Below are 21,080 nucleotides of genomic sequence, written 5' to 3'. Positions count from 1 at the left end.
CCACCAGGAAAACTCCTGGTGCTCCAGATAGCCAGTCTGCGACTGATTGTGAATAATACATTTTGAAGGAGTCCCTGTGTGAAATGATAAACAAAATATCAAAAGAGAGATTCCCTTGAGAAATTAAATATAAAAAATACAATGGTGCTTAAATGAGCAGATATATTTTTATATATTTCTGGCCATCCAGGAACGACTCATTTTTTTCTTAAAGTTCAAGCATTAACGCGGAGAACAATAGCACATTTTCTCCCCAATCACTGCAGAACTTGGAGCCGGCAAATTGAAGCAGCAAAACAATAATTCCCTTGATTAGCCCCTTTCTGTGTGGGGTAAGTGAACTGTTTATACACTATATCTTTACTTCAGCACTACTTCCCCACAGTTAAAATGCATAAAGTACAAAATTAGTTTAGCAAAAACTAACCAATTTAGCAAACTTCAAGTATACCAGTTTAGTATAATTGCAGGGTATTTTTATTAAATACATAAATATGTAAATATATCTGTAGTATACTTAGCAGGGAAAAAATATTTTTCAAATAGATTTTAGTATATTTATTTTTTACTATAGGGGTGTGCTTAACTGCATTTAATGTACACTTATAGTGTACTTTTTAAAAGAACTGTACTGTACTGTGTGGCCACTTCCAACTCCACCACCATCATTAAGTTTGCTGATGACACTGTTGTGTTGGGCCTGATCTCAGACAACGACGAGACGGCCTACATACAGGAGATTAAGAACCTGGAGAGTTGGTGCCAGGTGAATAGTCTACACCTGAACATCAGCAAAACTAAGGAGCTGATAGTGGACTTCAGTACGAAGCAGGAGCGGTCGTACCAGCCGATCACGATCAGCGGGACTCCAGTGGAGAGAGTGGACAGCTTCAGATACCTGGGTGTTCACATCACGCAGGACTTGACTTGGTCCTGTCATACCAGCACCCTGGTGAAGAAGGCCAGGCAGCGTCTGTACCATCTGAGACGCTTAAAGGACTTTAGACTTCCCTCTCGGGTGCTTAAGACTTTTTACACCTGCACCATCGAGAGCGTCCTGACGGGCAGCATCACTTCCTGGTTCGGGAACTGCACTATGCAGGACAGACGAGCCCTCCAGAGGGTGGTGCGTTCAGCGGAACGTACCATTCACACCGAGCTCCCTAACCTGCAGGACATCTACAGCAAGCGGTGCCTGACCAGGGCCAGGAAGATAGTGAAGGACCTCAGCCATCCCAACAATGGACTCTTTTCTCTGCTGCGTTCAGGGAGACGCTTCCGCTCCATGAAGGCGAACACAGAGAGAATGAGGAGGAGCTTCTTCCCGCAGGCCATTCGGAGTCTAAACCACTCTCCACTCTAATCACATCACCCCACACTTCCACTTTGCACATTTTTCAAGTACAATCTGCACTAATTTGTAGAAGGTTACGGAAGGATAAATGAGTGGGACTTACATACCATTTGTCTTTGTCTTTAGTATCCTTTTACTCACTTATACACTTTACTGCACTGCACAGCACAGCACACGGACACTTTATCACTGACATACACTTTACTTTTTATAGAATCTATATAGAATCATATTCTATTTTTTATTCTCATATCTATTTGTTATTTTATTTTATTGCTAGTTTATTCTGTATATATGGTTACTGTACTTTTTCTATTTGTATTTTTGTAAACTTGAGGTTTTTCTAATTTTGTTGGACAATTTGTTGGACAGTCGTACAATACATTTCACTACATGTCGTACTACGTATGTATATGTATGTGACAAATAAAATTTGAATTTGAATTTGATTTGATTTGAATTTGACTTGTAGATAATATAATATTGAAATAAAGAAATAAAAATTAATCCAAATAATGAAATAAAAGGCCACTTAAGTGTACTTAAAGTGAGTACAATTTCATTACTATGTTTCTTAACACACTTAAGCACAAATAAAATGTGCATTTTGTAATAATGTCAAATTCAAAGTTTTACTTAAGTACATTTTTAAATCATTTTGCAAACTACTTGATTATCATTTTTCAGTAGTTTGTTATTCAACATCACATTTAATATTGATATGTTTTAAAAGTCCTAAATTACAACTTCATTACAAATGTGTAATTGCAAATATATTTAAATATATGAAAAGTTTAGACTTGACAAGTATATTTTAGCTCATCTTAAATGTTTGTTAGAAGTAATTATGAAAGTACTTCCTACTTAAGTAGGTCAAAAAGCACTCATTCAGCTAATTGCATTTAATATAAATTTAAACTATAATACAATGAAAGCAATTAATACACAAGTGTCAGAAAACATTACATTAAGTTCAAATTCAAGTAAATTCTTTTAAAATTAATAATGTCTCTGTAAAATACTCTATTTTGCTAGTCTACTTCTTTTTTACAAAGGCACATATTGCAAGATCATTGCAAAAAAAGAAAAGAAATAATAAGCAGTAATAATTATTATGCAATTTATTAGGCACTAGCAGGCGCGTAGCAGCCTTTTTAAAAGTGGGGGGACAGCTGTCAGGTGATGTACCCATCAAAGGCAAACAAATTATGTAGCCTATATTCATGTTCATTTAACTTTAAAAAGATGTTCCACCCGTGAATGCACTTTCAGAGAAATTACTCTTTTAGTGTGCTGAAGCGCACAGGGGAGATGGCCGCTTGCAACACAATCAGGCGGTAGTGCAATCCGATGTGTTCAATCCACTCGAAAGGAAGGAACCACCGCCGCTGAAGCGCCATGACACCAGCACAAGAGAGTCTATAGCTTGTGATTTCTATCACAGATTTACATGTGACGGCCATCTCTTTGACCATCACTCTTGATTACTTGCCCCAAATTTGACAGTCTCCTTACTGCGTTGGACATATCAATAAGTATTATTTTGTCTTAATGTTGCAAGCTGTTTTGTGAAAGAGGCTTGCTGGTTAGGCTTTCTTCAGACGGGCTGGTGCTAGTATCTGGACAGATTTATGATGTTGTCCTGTTTTCTTGGGCCTCTTTGGAATTTCGGCTCCTCATGTTTCGATGTTCTGATCGAATCTTAATTTTGTCTGATTCAGTCTCTGATATCCTACATTAGATTACAGATTCAGCAGTTGAGAAATTTGCTCATTTGCTTCTTTAAAGGCTTATTCACACTGCACTGACAAACACAGAACAACGTTGACAATCACCACATTCCAGTATATCACTTCCCATACATCCAATGGCCTGATGAACACCAAAACATGTTCAACTGGCGAAAACAAGTACTGACCAATGACAGCAGACATTGATGGGGGTAATACAGTGATTGGCCAAAGCGTGTCTGTTGCCGTTGGTCAGTGTTGATATGTTCAGTGTGAATTAGCCTTAAAGATGGATTCTTTATTGATGCCTTTGTATTTAGTATTTTAAACCTTTCAGATATGTTATATTTCATGAATGTTAGTTTCTGGGTTTGCATCAACAGAACTCACATTCTCCTAATGAAATAAATCTCATGGATGTGTTAGAAATAAATTGAATATTGAAAGACAAAAGATGAGAGGCATAGCCAGGTCCATTCCTGATGTTCTTCTGTCTGTATCTGCTGTGTTCAGCGGCCGCTCTGCTCAGTATCGGGTCTGACGAGCTTCAGGAAGCTTTGACCTCCCACTGCGTGGTAACTCGAGGAGAAACCATCATTCGCACCAACACCGTGGACAAGGCCACTGATGTGAGAGATGCCATGTCTAAAGCCCTGTATGGACGCCTCTTCAGCTGGATAGTGAACCGCATTAATGCACTGCTGCAGCCTGACACCAACATCTGGTATGATAAAATATTACCGTCATTTTCAGGAATGCATCCTTCAGTTTCATGTTAAAATACACCCAAGACTACTTAAATTTCACAGTGGTCTTAAAGAAATAGTTTACTCACAAATGAAAATACTGTCATCACCCCATGAAAAATGCATTTAATGTGCACTTGCTATGTCGAATCTTGAAAGTATATTTTTAAATAACTGTCATAAAAGTGATAGTTCACCCCAAAATGAACATTTTGTCATCATTTTCTCACCCTCAAGTTGTTCCAAACAAAAGAAGATATTTTGAAGAATATTGGGTTACACTTTATTTTGAGGTGTCCTCGTTACATACATTTAAGTGCTGAGTAATATTAATTAACTACATGTACTTACTATATGGTTAGGGTTAGGATTAGTGTTTGGTTTAGGGTTACTTGCATATGCATAATTTATTGTTATTATAATAGTAAGTACATATAATGTGTAACAAGGACACCTTGAAATAAAGTGTAACCAAATATTGTTAACCAAACAGTTGCTGGTAGCCATTGGATTCCGTAACAGGAAGAAAAATACTATGGAAGTCAATGGCTACCAGCAACTGTTTGGTTACCAACATTCTTCAAAATATTTTCTTTTGTTTTCAACAGAGGAAAGAAACTCATATAGGTTTGATAAATGTGTGATTTTAGGGTGAACTATCACATGGCCTTTTATTTATTTATTTATTTATTACTATCTGCACGAACCATTTTTAACATATAGCTACTATTAGAATTTAATGTACACTAAAGTGGACATTCAATACAATTAAGCACACTTCATTTTCACATATATTTGCTGTTCTCCTAGCCTGTTTTTTTCAGCTTATGTACCGTTGAGCTCATCTTTGTTGATCGACTTTTACCTCAAATTAATTTAACGATAACTTCAAGGTAAATTCTAAGCTTTCATCCCAATTTCGCTCCTTGAATCTTTCCGTTACGGATGCGTTTACATGCGCGAGCATCATCTCCAGAGATGACCTCCAGTCTAACCACCACAAAGCTCAGAATATTAATATCCACAGCAAAAGAAGAATAGAGCTACAAAAAAAGAGGTTTTTATAAATTTTTGATACAGAGTTACATTGAAAAAATAATATGCAGATCATTAAAAAGACTTCAGAGAGAGTGGAAAAGCCGTTCATTGATCCGAGCGAATCCTGTCAGACATCAGCCATGGGCTTGTCAGAGAAACTCACGTCTTCCACCTCCATACACACCATCCAAATTCTGCCATTTCCACTCCAATCAGCAGCGCGTTCAGCGTTATTGCCACTAATAACCTGTTAGCGGGAGCAGAAGGTGACCCCTGGTCGCTGTCTGAGGAGTTTGGAGGAGATCACGACTGACTGACTGAGATGAGCGTCCAAGTTATTGGTTAACTGAAATGACACGCTCACGCAGACCTGTGTTTTTAAAGCTCTTTGTTTTTGTGTTTTCTTGGTTGACAGGTCGTAAAATATTTAGTTGTTTGGGTCATTAGAGTGCTTAAGGCCTAAATGTGTTGTGGCGGTCGGATAATGTTTGGCTCTTCGTGTCTTTGAAGTGCGACTGAGAGTGGAATGAACGTGGGGATTTTGGACATCTTTGGTTTCGAAAACTTCAAGAAGAACTCATTTGAGCAGCTGTGTATCAACATTGCCAATGAACAGATCCAGTTCTACTTCAATCAACACATCTTTGCCCTGGAACAGGTGAGACTTATATGTTTACTTTCTCTGAGTTTATCTTAAACCCACCACTTTTTATCCTTGAATACATCTGCATCAGTTTAAATGGCAAAGAAAGAATCTGTGATATTGATATTTTCTCATTTCACTTAATTTAATTTCATTATTTACTTATAAAGTACATTTAAAAACAACCCAAAGTTGACCAAAGTGCTGTACAGATCGGGAAGCTCAAATTAAAAACAAAATCTATAACAATCTATAAAACAACATACATAAAATTAGAATAGTTCATTAAAGACCCACACTAAGGCTGATCATACACGGGGCATCTTTTTGAGCAATTTACTGGGCAACTTTTTTTTGGGCAATGTTGCTTGGGCACTTTCTCACTGAGAATGTGTAACAAATCTGGATACTTTAGATCGGATTTGGGCCCTGTGTCTCACCTGGTTGCCCGTTGACGGCAACATTAATGAAAAAGTTGCCCCGTGTATCATCAGCCTTAGAAGAAGTGTTTTAAGTTAAGAGGAGAATGATGACACCATTCGGATCGATACCGGTAGGCTATTCCAGAGTTTAAGGCCTGCTATTGCGAAAGCACGTCTCCACTATGTTTTAACCTTGATCTACGAACAGAGGGCTCAAAGGTTGCCGGATCTAAGTGACCTGGACGGATTATGACAACGTAAAAGATCAGATAAATAAGTTGGAGCTAGGAGGTGTAATGCTTTAAAAGCAAAAAATAAAATTTTAAATTCTATTCCCAGTTTGACTGGTAGCAAGTGCAGAGAAGTTAAAATGGGAGAAATGCAATCGAATTTACGACTACCAGTCAGCAGCCTGGCTGTAGCATTTTAAACCATTTAAAGGCGTCCAATCGATGATTGGTTTGCTCCATAATAGAGTGAACTGCAGTAGTCAAGGTGTGAAGTAATAAATGCATGGGTGACTATTTCAAAGTTCTTTAGAGAAAGAAAAGATTTAACTTTTGCGAGACATCGTAAATGATAAAAACATGACTTAAACAACAGAATTAATCTGTTTATCGAACTTGAGACCTGAATCAAACAACACACCTAGATTTTTCACAGGTGGGGAGACATAAGAACTTAAGGTCAAGATCACCTAAGTCATAAAAATCACTTGGACCAAACAGTAATACTTCGGTTTTATTCTCATTACGTAAGTTAATTATTGTAAGTCATAATTTCACTTCCTGTAAACACGCTAGCAGGACCTCTATGAAGCTTCAATCGTTATGCTTAAATGGCAGGTACAATTTGGTGTAATCAGCATATAAATGGAAAGATACTCCATATTTTAAAAAGATAGGACCCAATGGAAGCAGGTATAAAGAGAACAATGTTGGAGCAAGAATAGATCCCTGCAGAACACCACAGGAGAGATGTGCTGCTGAGGAAGTGTGTTTTCCAATGCATACAGAGAATTTCCTGTTAGTTAAAAAGGACTGAAACCAATTTATAACGGTGCCCTGAATGACTACAAGATTTTCCAGTCAGGAAATAAGAATTGTATGATCAAACATATTGAAAGCTGAGCTGATATCTAAAATGGACAGAGCAATAGCACTCCTATTATCTGTAGAAAGCATAATGTCATTAGAAACTTTCAGTAGAGCAGATTCGTTACTATGAAGTTTAAAAGTAACATAGTGAATTAGATTCCAGAAAATAATCTTTTCCAAAAGTTTTGAAATGAAACGGAGATTAGAAATTGGTCTGAAATTACCTAAATCAGACACATCAAGATTTGGTTTGTTCAAAAGAGGAGTGACTGAAGCATGTTTTAGGCAGTCAGGGACTGTACCAGTACTCAAACACAGTTGGTGTTGTTTTTGACCTGCTTAAGTAGGACTTAAGTACATTTTTAAATGTAATTTCATTTTTTTAACAAATGTGTCTGTGTGTGCTTGTTCAGATCGAGTATCAGAGTGAGGGTGTTGATGCGAGTCTGGTGGAATATGAGGACAACAGGCCCATACTGGACATGTTTCTTCAGAAGCCCATGGGTTTACTATCTCTGCTGGATGAGGAGAGCCGTTTCCCACAGGCCACCGACCAAACGCTCGTTGGTAATACTCAACTGCTTCATGTAAAATCATTTACATGATGTTCAGCATGCATTCGTTTTAAAGAATAATGCTAATAGCAAATCAGTATTAACTGAATAGCATTTAAATATTTATTTAATCTTGAGATGAGAGGTCAGTTTGACAAGATTCTTCACTCACCTTGAGTGTTTGTTATATAGATAAGTTTCAGGATAACCTGAGAAACAAGTACTTCTGGACACCCAAGCGTGTGGAACTTTGCTTTGGGATTCAGCATTATGCTGGCAAGGTAAAGAGCGTTTTATTTGCAGGACATATGGCTTCATATGAATAGAAAACTCACACTCTATTATTAAATGAGTGCAAACAGCTGAATTCACTTAAAAAAATTAATGTACCTTAAGTAAACCACAAGAACATAAGTTGTTGTTTTTTTTACATTTTTGGGGGGAAACGTCTCATGTTCACCAAGACTGCATTTATTTGATCAAAATAATATATTAATAATATTATGAACTATTTTAAAAATGTATAACTATTTTCACTATTTTTATTTATTAGAAACTGTGATAGGTTCTTTTGAAGGTTCTTAGGTTAGGTTTTTATGACAAAATTAGTTTGAACTAGAAATCTTTGGTAACCAGATTGATTATCTTTACTGTTTCTTTTGATCAATTTAATGCATCATTGCTGAATATATTTTCTTAAAAAATAAAATGTTAAAAATGTTACTGACCCTAGACTTTTAACTGTAGTGTATATATAATCAACATTGTACTATTGCAGTAATTCATTAACACATCAATCCCTGTTGTATCAGAGTATAACGATTTCCTGCATTTGCACAAGTAAAAGTGTGTAATAATGAAATGTCTTGTGTCTCTCTGTCAGGTGTTGTATAATGTCAGTGGTTTTCTGGAGAAGAACCGAGACACTCTTCCTGCAGATATTGTGGTGGTTTTGAGGACGTCAGAGAACAAACTTCTGCAGCAGCTGTTTTCCAGCCCTCTGACTAAAACAGGTACCAGAATCATTCAGCATTATCACGTGAGCTGTTTATTTCACATCTGTGGTGTCGCTTCTGTCACCTCTCTAGCCAATCAGAACTGATTGTCAGGCCAACTGTATCCCAGAGTTCTCTTGACAAATAGTGCAGTGCCACAGAGCATCTAGGAGGCTGGAACAGAGTGCCAGATTAATGGAAATGCAGTAATGGTGTTACAATTGTCCCAATTGCTTGAGATGCTTCACACCCCATTTTCACTCTCCAGAGGTCACTGGGTCAAGTCAGGGCCAATGAGTGAGAGCTACGTTAAAATTCATGACAGTGGATTGTAAAATGTTAAGAGCTGGTGGTGTAAATGTTTGTTGTTAAATGATAAAGCAATCATTTGAAAGTGATGATCACACCTCAGCCTAGACACCTGTTGTAGTAAAGAATGATTCTTTTTGTCAGTGTGTCATTTTGCTCCAATGTTAAAGGTCAATCTCATATCCACAAAACTGCTGAGAGATCACATTACTGAGAGAATATTTCCATAAATATAGCATACAAAATATAAATACAAATGGTCTTAAATATATATGAGGTATTAGTATGAAATTAATTAGTATTAAAATATACGAAAACATTAAGAATGGATAAATGGGTTTAAAGTAGCAGGATTTTAGATTTAGCCCAAATAAAGCTAGCTGTGAGGTCAATAAGATTTTTATTTTATTTTTTAAATTAATGCTTTCATTCAACAAGAACGCATTAAATTGCAAATAAATATTTATAAAATATTGTAAAATAATTATATTGCAAATAAATTCTGTTCCTTTAAATTATTCTTCAATAATCTAAAAAAATCGTAAAAATTACCCAATAAAACCACTATAAAATAATAATAACAATACATAATAATAACAAATAACACACATACTAATAATAACACACATAATAATAACAAAAATCACAGTTTACATAAAAATGTTAAGCAGCACAACTGTTTCTTAAACATTAAATCAGTATATTAGAATGATTTCTGAAGGATCATGTGACACTGAAGACTGGAGTATTGATGCTGGAAATTCAGCTTTGCCTCACAGGAATAAATTACATTTTAAAATATATTCAAGTAGAAAAATATACAGTATAATATTTTTATTGTGGTAATATTTCATAATATTACTGTTTTACTGTATTTTATAAATGCAGCCTTGATGAAATTAAATGCAGCCATGATATGAGGCTTTAAAAATAGAAATGAAAAAGAATAAAAGCATGAAAAAATATTAGTGACTCCAAATGTTTGAATTGTACAGTAGTATACTCATAACAGAAATGCTTTAAACACAGAGCATTGTGGGATATATATATATATATATATATATATATATATAAATTCTCTCTCTAAATGCATTGCTTTAAAATATAATGGAACACCGATTTACCCTGTTTGTGAAAGCATTTCCAATATTGTGTTTGTGTGAGTTTTGAGTTTCAGGAAATTCAGCAGCCCATTGAAAATATGTGGTCTGACTCAGTTATGTTACAGTATGATTGCGTGAACATGCTGTGTGGACGTTCAGACTCAAATAAATGAGCTGAATTCAGATACTGTGGCCACAGTCTTTGTCTCTCTCTCTCTCTCTCTCTCTCTCTTTCTCTCTCTTTCTTTATAAATACAAATCTCTCCCTCCATTATCTCTGGAGTGGCTGATCTCCAGGCAGAAGAATAGTGGAATAGAAAGGAAGGATTGAGCTGTGGATGGATGTGTTTTCATTTCCTCTAAGCTGTCCGCTAGGCTCCCGCTGCTTCTCTGCTATCTATTGGAGTTTGGGATATTCCAGTGATAAGATTCTCAAATACCCTGAGGAAGAAAAGCAGATATTTAGCCCAGTAAACTGCTTTTCCTCTGCTATCGTTCTGCCAGCCAGGTGCTTAGTAAAGCCAAGAGTTGCTAGACGGTCACTCGACTTAGTGAGGTGTGAATAGGAGCATGCTGGGTAATTATAAGATGTGTATTTTCATTCGTCTCTTTAGTTAAGCCATTTTGTGGCTGGCCGCTGCCTTTGGCTACCTGTTAATGAGTGTGTTTAATCAGAACCCATTGAAAAAGATTTGAAGAACCGTGTTTTCAAATGAATGTGCTGAGCTTATAATAAAGTGCTGGACTTTGCTAAATGGAGCAGGAGCATTTTTATTGGTCAATTTTGAGGTGTGTGTGTGTGTGTGTGTGTACAGAGCGAGCGAGAGAGATGTTGCTTCCCTTTAGTTCCAAATCATAGGATTTTAAAAATGGTATGAATATAGGGTATGATGGTTTATTTTTTCAGTGAAATTTGAAGTAGATATATTCTAAACGAAAGTTAAAATAAACATTCATAATAAGCAATTAAAAATGTTATCATTGCTTGCTTAAATATGTACATACATATTGTTAACAGGGATTTTTTTTTCCAAAGCATACAGTACCACACCAGGGTTTTATTGTATTAAGTATAAAGTGCCATTTGAAATTTTCTTCTAAAATGAGCATTTTTCTTAGGCTCCTATGTTTACGTTCTGTTATTTCACTTTAATGGCAATAAAAAGAACATATTCAGTGCCATTAAAGTGAAATTTCTGAACCTAAACATAGGACCCTGATAAAAAATGCTATATATATATATATATACAGTTAGGTCCATATATATTTGGACACAGGCACAATTTTTATTATTTTAGCTGTTGACCAAAACATATTCAAGTTGCAGTTATATAACTAATATGGGCTGAAAGTGCACACTCTGAGGTTTAATTTGAGGTTTTTCTCATCACAATTGGAGTAAAGGTTAAGGAATTACAACTCTTTAATATGTACCTCCCCCCTTTTTCAAGGGACCATAAGTAACCTGACAGTTTACTCAAAAGCCATTTCATGGACAGATATGGGCTATTCCTTCATTATTTATACATCTATTAAGCAGATAAAAGGTTTGCAGTTGATTTTAAGTGTGCCATTTGCATTTGGAAGCTGTTGCTGTGAACCCACATCATGCGGTCAAAGGATCTCTCCATACAAGTGAAACAGACAATTGTTAGGCTTCAAAAACATTAGTGGTCAAATCAACATTTTGTTACATTCTGAGAAAAAAAAGAATGCAATGGACTTCCACGGAGAACAATCCTCTCCATGGTAAAGAAAAACCCTTTCACAACATCCAGCCAAGAGAAGAACACTCTCCAGGAGTGTGTGTCACTGTCAAAGTCTACAATCAAGAGAAGACTTCACCAGAGCAAATACAGAGGGTTCACCACAAGGTGCAAACAAGGCCAGATTAGACTTTGCCAAAAAAAAAACAAAAAAAAAAACAGACCTAAGACATCTAAAAAAGCCAGACCACTTCTGGAAAAGCATTCTTTGGATGGCTGAAATTAAGATGATTCTGAAACAGAATGACGGGAAGAAAAAAGTATGGAGAAGGCTTGGAACAGCTTATGATCCAAAGCATACAACATCATCTGTGAAACATGGTGGAGCAGTGTGATGGCATGAGCATGCATGGCATCCAGTGGCACTGGGTGTTTATTGATGACTTGACAGAGGACAAAAGCACCCGGATGAATTCTGAAGTGTATAGGGATATACTCTCTGCCCAGATTCAGTCAAATGCAGTAATGTTGATTGGGCGGCGCTTCATAGAACAAATGGACGATGACCCAAAACATACAGCAAAAGCAACCCAGGAGTTTTTGAAGGTAAAAAGTGGAATATTATATTCAACTTTACATTCAGATTTGCCATCACAGGAAATCACAGAATTAGTGGTGAGCATAAGACATTAAAAAAAGGAATTATTATAATTTTTTTTACAAATCTTACCAAAAGCAAAGAAAAATCTTGCATGGAATGTACACTCCCTTTTAATATAAATCTGGTATATAATTAAATATAAAAATTCATTCACAGTAACCTAATTTGAAGAACCTATAATGGATCCTCAATAACTTTTAGCAAACTAAAGAACTCTATGCAAAAACAAATGGTTTTTGATAAGAAAAGAGTCTTCGATGTATCTAATATGCTACAAAGAATCACTAAGCCTTTATTTTTAAGTGTGTAGCCATAATCCTCAATCACCTGATCATTTTAATCTGCAGGGCAAAATACCTGGTGGCTTTAATTTGCATATTTTCATTGTTATTTTTGCTGTTATCTTTAAAAATTCTGGAAGAACCTGATTTAATCTGTTTGTCCTTGGTGACTTTGTGAAGCTGGTTTTCCTCCTCATTGTGCAGGGTGAGTTCAGACCAGTAGAGGTCAGGCTTGATGATTCAACCACATCTCAGTCACAGAACTTCTTTGTGTGATGCTGTTCAGAAGTCAGTGATGTTTGTAGCATGTGTACATGCTGTAAAATGATAGCTTGATCATAAGTCATGTGCCGAATATATGATGTTTGTTTAAGTGCTATGGAGGTTTATTTAGGAATAAGATGTTGAAAATAAGATTAAAAATACAACACAGCATATTGTTTCAATAACGGTCAGTTTATATTGCTAGGCTGTTTTGTTGTACTCTGGTTTGCTAATAAATCCTGAGTTGCAGGTTTCACCTTTTACATTGTGCAATTGTAAACTCAAGGTTAACGTATTTACATATTCATGCTTAGTTGATGCATTGTGTTTTTTTATATATAGACCAATTTAGGTTTATATGAATGTATAAGTAAAAATGTACATCTTGGTCACCATTTTCTTTTTTCACTCTTCTAAATCACATTTTGGCATCGCTAATTCCTTTTAAATATTCCTGCAGAGAAAAGTTTGATATTCCATTTTTCCACAGTCTCTCAATTAATATGAGCTCATAAAGATACATGCATAATCACCATGAAAGATTAGCAAAAACCCTTGAGAAAAAAAGGATGCTTAATTGTACTGAATGTGCAGTTGTTGTGTACTTTAAATCTTGAAAGAATATTAAAAATTTAAAATGCTTGCAGATAATATAATATGAATTAAGTAAATGGCCACTTAAGTGTACACTTTAATGACAATGTTTCTTAAAATACTTAAGTACACTTTCAAATTGTGCATTGTAATGTCAAATTAAAAGTTGTACTTTTTAGTACATTTTAAATCATTGTTTTATTAATCTATTTTTGTGCTTTAAATAAGTAAACTTACATATTTAATGTGTTGATTAACATAATAAAGCACATATAACGTACATTATCATAATTTTAACTGTAGTATGTTATTTGATATTACATTTAAAGTGAATATATTTTAAATCTACTAAATTACATATATATTTAAATACATGACATACCAGTTTCAATTTGCATGTAGTCATAGTAAACAGTAGTTTAGTTCAATAAATGCATTTTAACGATATTTCAAAGACAATAAGTAATTATAAAATTACACATAAAGTGTACTTAAGTCCTGCTTAATTGGGACAAAAAATAAGTTCAACTAATTGCATTGAGTATACATTTCAAGTATAATACATTTTCATTTAAAAATGGCATGCACTTAAATGCCAGGAAAAAGGAATAGGAATAGTTTTAGACTGAGCATAGCACTGGCAACATCCTCCAATCTGCTTTCATTGATTAGACAAGTACAGTATGCAGTCTGTTTTAATAACTACTTGTTCATCTGTGAAAATAGCCCCACATAAACTGTTTGTCTAAAGTTGTTGTCTAAAGAGATATATATATTTTTACACACTGCCATCAGGTGCTGAAACTAACAGCAGTGTGGTTTCTATACAAAAAATGAAAGAAAAACATTGTTTAGTTTATGATTGGTTGTCTGCTGCTAAACAACTTGCCGTACCACTAAGCCGTTCTAGCACTACATTGTTTTTTTTCTTTACACTTTATACATTTGGCATAGCAATTCAGGGTTAGCACCTCAGAAACATTCAATTGTAGTTTTAAAGACATTAAAAGACAATTTTAAAAAACATCCTAACACCCTTTCATGTGTAAAACGTAGTTAAAATTGGCCTTATCCCAAGGTGAAACATAGTGTGAAAAGCCTAATAGTTACCCTGATGAACTCCAGTTTATTCAGATTTTTAAGATGATTAAAGTTTCAGGAAAATCTCTGACTGAGGGACATGAACTGCCCAGTGTTATTATAAGAAATGTCACAGTAATGTTATATTAGGGTTTAGCATTGTAAGAAGTTGCACAGAGGTTAGATGTCTCTTCAAACCTTTGAAACGGCAGAATAAACACCGGCGCCCATTAGAAGGCTGTGCTCTGAGTTCAGACCTCTGGTTTGGGTCTGGGGTCGGCCTGCAGTCCATGTGGTGCTGTTTTGTCAGAGGAAATGGATTATATTTGCATGAACAAATTCCCCTAAAGCCATAGCTCTTGTGTGGATTTGGGGGTGGGAGGTGTTTGGTTTGGCCCTGTTCTAGAAAACTCCATGGGGCTTTTACTGCAGGCCTGTGGCCACACTGCATGTATATGCTCCTCTGTGCGGCCTTCCAGCGGATTTGCATAGAACATCTGTGCACTAGAACAGAACCTGCTTCAGATGCTGTTCTGGTTATTGTCAGTTATAGAGATGGTCGCTCTCGAGGTCTCTGGAGAGGAACTGATTGTGTTTTTGCTGTATAGGAAATTGCAGAGTGCAGAATGGATTGTTGAGCAGTTTGTACATATGGACTGTATGAGTCGAGTCAGACTGGCTATAAATTTGACATTATGATATCCTTTTTACCCCTAAATGAAGAAGAAAATAGTATATAAGGGTTCTTATTTTCAGTACTCACTTTGTGGTATTATTCACTGTGGAGTGTAAAAGATCCTATAGATTAGGGGAACGGGGAAAGGGAAGTGGTGTGTGTTTCGAGAATATTTCATATTTATTTAAAAGAGCAGAGAGTGTCTGAATAAGAGATGAAGTATAAGGAAAAGCCAGGAGATACGAAGGCGCTTTCCTCAGCAGAAGTTAGCTTGTGTAGACTGCTGTCTGACAACTTTGATTGTCCTCTGTGCCGACAGCTCGTTCCTGGGCTTCACACGCATACGCTGGGATGAAAGGTGTCATACTGAAGCAGGGATTGCTTTATAATCCAGGGCACATTGACTATTCTGGTCAATAGAAAGGCACAACACAAGTGGCAGCTTGGGCCGCTGTTCTCTGGGAGAATCTTGCTGGGCTTAATTTTCAAAGTGAATGCACAGGGCTTTCTTTCTTTTTTTTTCCTGTCTCCCATTCGGCAGCTTGTGTCAGAAGCACATGTGAGGAGAGATGCTGTGTGTCATCCTTTTTCACAGGCCTGTGACTTAACAGACAGATTGACCTGATGGGAAGTGTGTGCGCACGCAAACACACACACACATACACACGATTTCCTTTCATTGTGTCCTGACCTCTCTCTTGGATTCTGCGTCCTTTCAGTAGAAATGTACTGCTGTTCAGAAATGCTTTTGTTTGTTTTTTTTACATTTTAAATGAAGTAATTTAAAAAATAAATAAATAAAATCACAAAACTTGGCTCCCCCAAAGCTGATATTAGAAGTAATTTGTGAATATACATAAAACATTATTTTTCTAAATGTATTTATTCATTTACAGTATAAAAGTCTATTAATTAAGTGAATGCAACAGTGGTAAACCAAATAATGCATACAGTCGGTCATTCTCTGGAAATGCTGCATTCATACTCCATTTGTGACCATAGCTGCGTTCTCGTCAGACTTTCATTTCAGAAATTTTGTGTGTGAGCCTTGTGCGTGAATGTAGCCAGAATGCTAAAAAAATCCAATTGATTACCAGAATCAATGCCTGAATGTGTCTTTGTGAACAAAGGCAAAGCTAATACTTTGAAGGTGTGTATGTGTCATAGTGATGATGTCGTTGTCATGTGACTATTTGACTGTGGTATTCAGCACAGCCCCTTGAGGTCTCTGTATCGTGTCAATACAGATAGGGGCAGTCGTGGCCTAATGGATAGAGAGTTGGACTTGTAACACGAAGGTCGTGGGTTCGAGTCTCAGGTCAGGCAGGGATTGTAGGTGGACCAACACCCTGAATACCACGACTGAGACCCTTGAGCAAGGCCCCCAACTTGAGCAAACCCCCAACTGCTCCCTGGGCGCCGCAGCATTGGCTGCCCACTGCTCTGGGTGTATGTTCACTACTATGTGTGCACTTGGATGGGTTAAATGCAGAGCACAAATTCTAAGTATGTCACCATACTTGGCCACACACCACTTCCCTCCCTCAAGTCTCTGTATCTCTAAGCCACAGACAGTAAGTTGTAGTCCTCAGAATCTGATGGCGTCGCTGTGCTCTATCCTTACCTTCTTTTCTCTCATTTTTGCTCTCATTGTGTGAACATGCCAGAAAGAAATTATAAAAAAAATTTGTTGTACAGTATGAGCAAAGAATGATATTCCATTCCAACACTCTTTGCACTAATTGTAATACAGATGTGCACTTTTTGAACGTGCACTTGTGGTGTACTTCAAATCATAAAAGTGCATTTAAAAAAAAAAAAAAACTACTTACAGATAATATAATATTAATGAAATAAAACCCACCTTTCATGACTTTCTTTAACACACTTAAGTAAACTTTAAAAAATGTTAAATGAAAATGTTTAATTTAAAGTACAAATCATTACAAATCATTTTAAATCAATATGTTTTGATAATATTTTGTTGTGTTTTTTAAAAAAAATCAATTATTTTGATGTGTTGACTGACATACTTGTAAAGGACTTGATTGATTTGAACTGTGGTGAGTCATTCGATAATACGTTTAATGTTAATATACATGACATAAAAGTTTCAATAGAAACAACTTAAAGTATATTTTAATTTACCATCAATCATTGTCAGAGCATTCAGCAGTGCACTTTAACAATATTTCAAAGACAGTAGAATAATTATGAACTAATTATGTACTTTAAACCTACTTAAGTGGGACAAAAATGCACTTAAATTCAACTATTTGCATTTAATATGCATTTAAACTAGAATATGTTTTAATTTAATTTTAAATAACAGCATACGTTGTAAACTAAACTGTAACCTACAGTCTACTAAAGTCTACTTATTTTTCACAAGAGCATTGATGAGTTCTGATCGCACACATTTTCATTAAAATGTTGAACTTAAACACTTCCACTGTTGTCCCAAAAACCCTGCTTTACAAGGAGTAAATTAAATGCATCAGAAATGTGTGTGAATACAGAGAAGCTCTGGCAGTGTGACAAGCACTGACAGCAGTCAAGTTATTTGGTAGCTTTGACTATGTAGCATTGTATAATTTTTTTAAACAAACTATTAATTGTTATTTAATTCAAGATAAAAAATGGATAATGTAAGTAAGAAATAATGTACATCCAGCTGCTTGTTATCGCAGAATAAAGCCTGACAGGGTAATCAGGACCCTGACGGAAAGTATCGAGTATTCCAGGGAGCCGTGTAATAAAGAAACATAAAAAAGCCTAAAACATTTTGGTAGCACTTTATTTTACAGTCCTGTTTCGCATATACATACTATGTACTAAACTGTAACTGGAAAATAACTAGGTGCGAACCCTAAACCTACTTCCAGACCTAACCTGAACCCATTGAGTTACCTTATGCTACCCAGTACTCTCTGAGGTATAGGTACAAAATGCAACCAACATTTGTAATGTGACGAGTTTGTGTTAAACATGAAAGAGATATGTCCTGGGTTATTAATTTTTCATTCAGAATGTGTGATTTATTACAAGGCACACAAACTGAGTGACTCTACTTTCAAATTATACGAACAGAAAACTTACTGTGATGGGTTAGAAATAATGTTGTGCTTCAGGGTTAAGCTTATAGATTTAATTGGAGTTGGGGGTTGTAGTCTAGAAATCAACCATTGAAAACCCCATATTTGTCGAACACTCAATATTGGGGGGTTTGCAGATTCACAATTCATTATGGACGTATCATGAACTGGTATGTGGGTGTCAAAACATCAAGAAGTCATTATGTGAATAAATACATGCATATAGTGGCACTTCTCCACTGTGTTTGCAAGTGTGTGTGTGTGTGTGTGTGTGTGTGTGTGTGTAAGACAGAGATACTGTATGTGTGTGTCAGTATGCGTAGGTGCGTTATAAGCTGACTTCAGGGTAGATCCCCTTCATCAGACCATGATGTCTGTGTGAAAAGCGTGAAAATGCACTTATGCATTGCATGCTTGTTCCACTCGCACTAATTCATTTTGACAAATGTCCTTTAATAATCTGCACTCAGAGATGAGAGAGAGAGGAGGGGAGAGTCTCAGACAGACAGACAGGAGCAGAAAGAGAAAGAGAGCTGTAAAGTAAAAAATGACGGGCAGAGAGAAACAGAAGTTCTTCTACAGTAATTTAGCAGGTTGTCATGTGACCTGACAAACACAATATCGCCACAATTAGACCAGCAGTACCCAAGACTCAACTATATCTGCAATGATCTTAATAACTATTATTTTACAATTTAGAGATGTGTGAACAACTGTTTTGACGTTAGTTCACACTATTTACAGTAACACGTGTCTCAGAAGTCAAAAAATGTTGTCAAATTGGACAGTGAAACTAACACACTTCTCTTCATCATGGAGGAAAAACATTTTTGGACAAAAAATCATCTACTTTCTAAATGCATGTTATTACTCACCTTACTTCCTCTGGTGATGTATGCAATACTTATCCAGTCATTTAGTCTGCAAAAACTCCACCTCTTTCTTACAATCTACAGCAAGCTCTCATTCAGATCTGCCTCCATCCTATCAACAACCGATGGATAGAACCAAGTCCTGCCCTACATACTTTCTTAATCAATAATCTGTTTTACTTAGGTGTACATCACAATGTGGAAGAAAAAATCTGTCGCTACTTCCATTACATTGCAACTTTAAAGATAATTTACAATAATTGATATCACAGAGTTTACTAGTATATTGGTGCTGATGTATGTATGGCATCTTAAAGCGATACTCCACCCAAAAATTAAATTCCCACACATGTATATGACTCTTTCCTCAGATGAACACAAATAAAGGTTTTTAGAAAAATGGTCCATCTCTGTGAGTCCACATAATATGCAAATAAATGGGTGACCAAAAGTTGACACATCAAAAACCACACAAAGCAAACGTAAGAGAGTAACCCGTATAACCCACGTTGATGAGAAAAATATGAATATTTGAAACACCATCGCTACCAGCCATATGTGCATTAATAACAGTGTTGTAAAGCGCTACGTCAGCATGTTGTGAAGCATTACGTAAGCTCATGCGATAAATGACACAAAAGCACAGAATTCCATCCCTTTTCATGCGAGTTTCACAACGCATATACTGTACAGCATTCTTCACAATGTTTGATGTTAGAGGTTTATAATTTAAAAAGTTGAAAATAGTATTTTTCTCAAACATACACACTTATTGTTTCCTTCAGAAGTTGATTATCAGCTGGAATCACATGGATTACCATCATGGTTTCTGAAGCATCGACTTTTGACTTACTATCCACTTGCATTATATGGACTTACAGAGATAAATTCTTTTTCTAAAAATGCTCATCCGAAGAAACAAGTCATATACATCTTAGATGACATGCTAATTTTAATTTTTGGTTGAGTATCTCTTTAACCATCAAAAGACAATAAGTCACTGCTTGTGTGAACATTTGCCTGTGCGCTCCAGCAAGTTTACAATTTACTGGCTCACTCTGACCCTGAACGCTCTCAGCACTGGATATTAGACCGCACATAGGTCACAAGGTCACAACACAGGCTCCTTTGAGGCTATCTGTTAAAGGGTTTTTGCCTTAAATAACAGTTGTACTCTAATTCCCCATATTACATTACAAAACACTGGTGTAGTTCCACCATAGTCTACTATATGGTTGCAGTCTACTAGTCCAGAAAAGTAAAGACTCCTGTTGGTTTTACCAGTTTCAAGTGCTACAGTTTTATTACAATGAGCAATTATAATAATGAAAGTTTAAATTTGTTGTTTGTCAATTTTATTAATGTTATTTAAATAGTGTCAAGACTTTTCAACATTTCACTTAAAAAAAAAAACTTACTTATGCAGAAATAATACTTAAGTGCAAACTGAATGCAATGTTTTTGGACACTGACATGTTATTTACAACTAAATAAAAAATTTATTATAATGTCCTTTTTTTTACCCTTTTAAGTAGGACTTTAGTTTATCTTTATATGTCATTTCATAATTACTTTGTTTAAAGTGTACTGTCAAATTTACTGACAAGCATTTATAGTAAACTAAAATATAATTTAATGTTTACGATTTACAGGATAAATTTACTGTAAGCAAACAAACATTCTGTATCGCAGAATGAATATATTTTAACATCCAAATAAATCGATTCGGTGTCTTTATGCCATCACAAGCTGCTTTTACATTTACATTTAGTCATTTAGCAGATGCTTTTATCCAAAGCGATTTACAAATGAGGACAATGGAAGCAATTAAAATCAACAAAAGAGCAATGATATGCAAGT

General features: G+C 35.7%; 1 protein-coding gene across 1 annotated transcript in view; it reads left to right on the top strand.

The window, feature by feature from the left end:
* LOC306875696 (myosin-IIIb-like) overlaps nucleotides 1-21,080 on the top strand; it is a 98,265-nt gene that overhangs the window by 9,500 nt on the left and 67,685 nt on the right. The window contains exons 9-12 of the mRNA XM_079426379.1: nucleotides 3,598-3,808; nucleotides 5,379-5,526; nucleotides 7,444-7,597; nucleotides 8,468-8,597. Coding sequence (XP_079282505.1) covers nucleotides 5,477-5,526; nucleotides 7,444-7,597; nucleotides 8,468-8,597 — 334 coding nt within the window. The 5' untranslated portion in view covers nucleotides 3,598-3,808; nucleotides 5,379-5,476. The remainder of the gene's footprint in view (nucleotides 1-3,597; nucleotides 3,809-5,378; nucleotides 5,527-7,443; nucleotides 7,598-8,467; nucleotides 8,598-21,080) is intronic.

This window comes from Barbus barbus (assembly GCF_936440315.1).
Source record: "Barbus barbus genome assembly, chromosome: 10".
NCBI lineage: Eukaryota > Metazoa > Chordata > Actinopteri > Cypriniformes > Cyprinidae > Barbus > Barbus barbus.
Note: the sequence above shows the minus strand (reverse complement) of the source record. Positions and strands in the feature narration are given on the sequence as shown.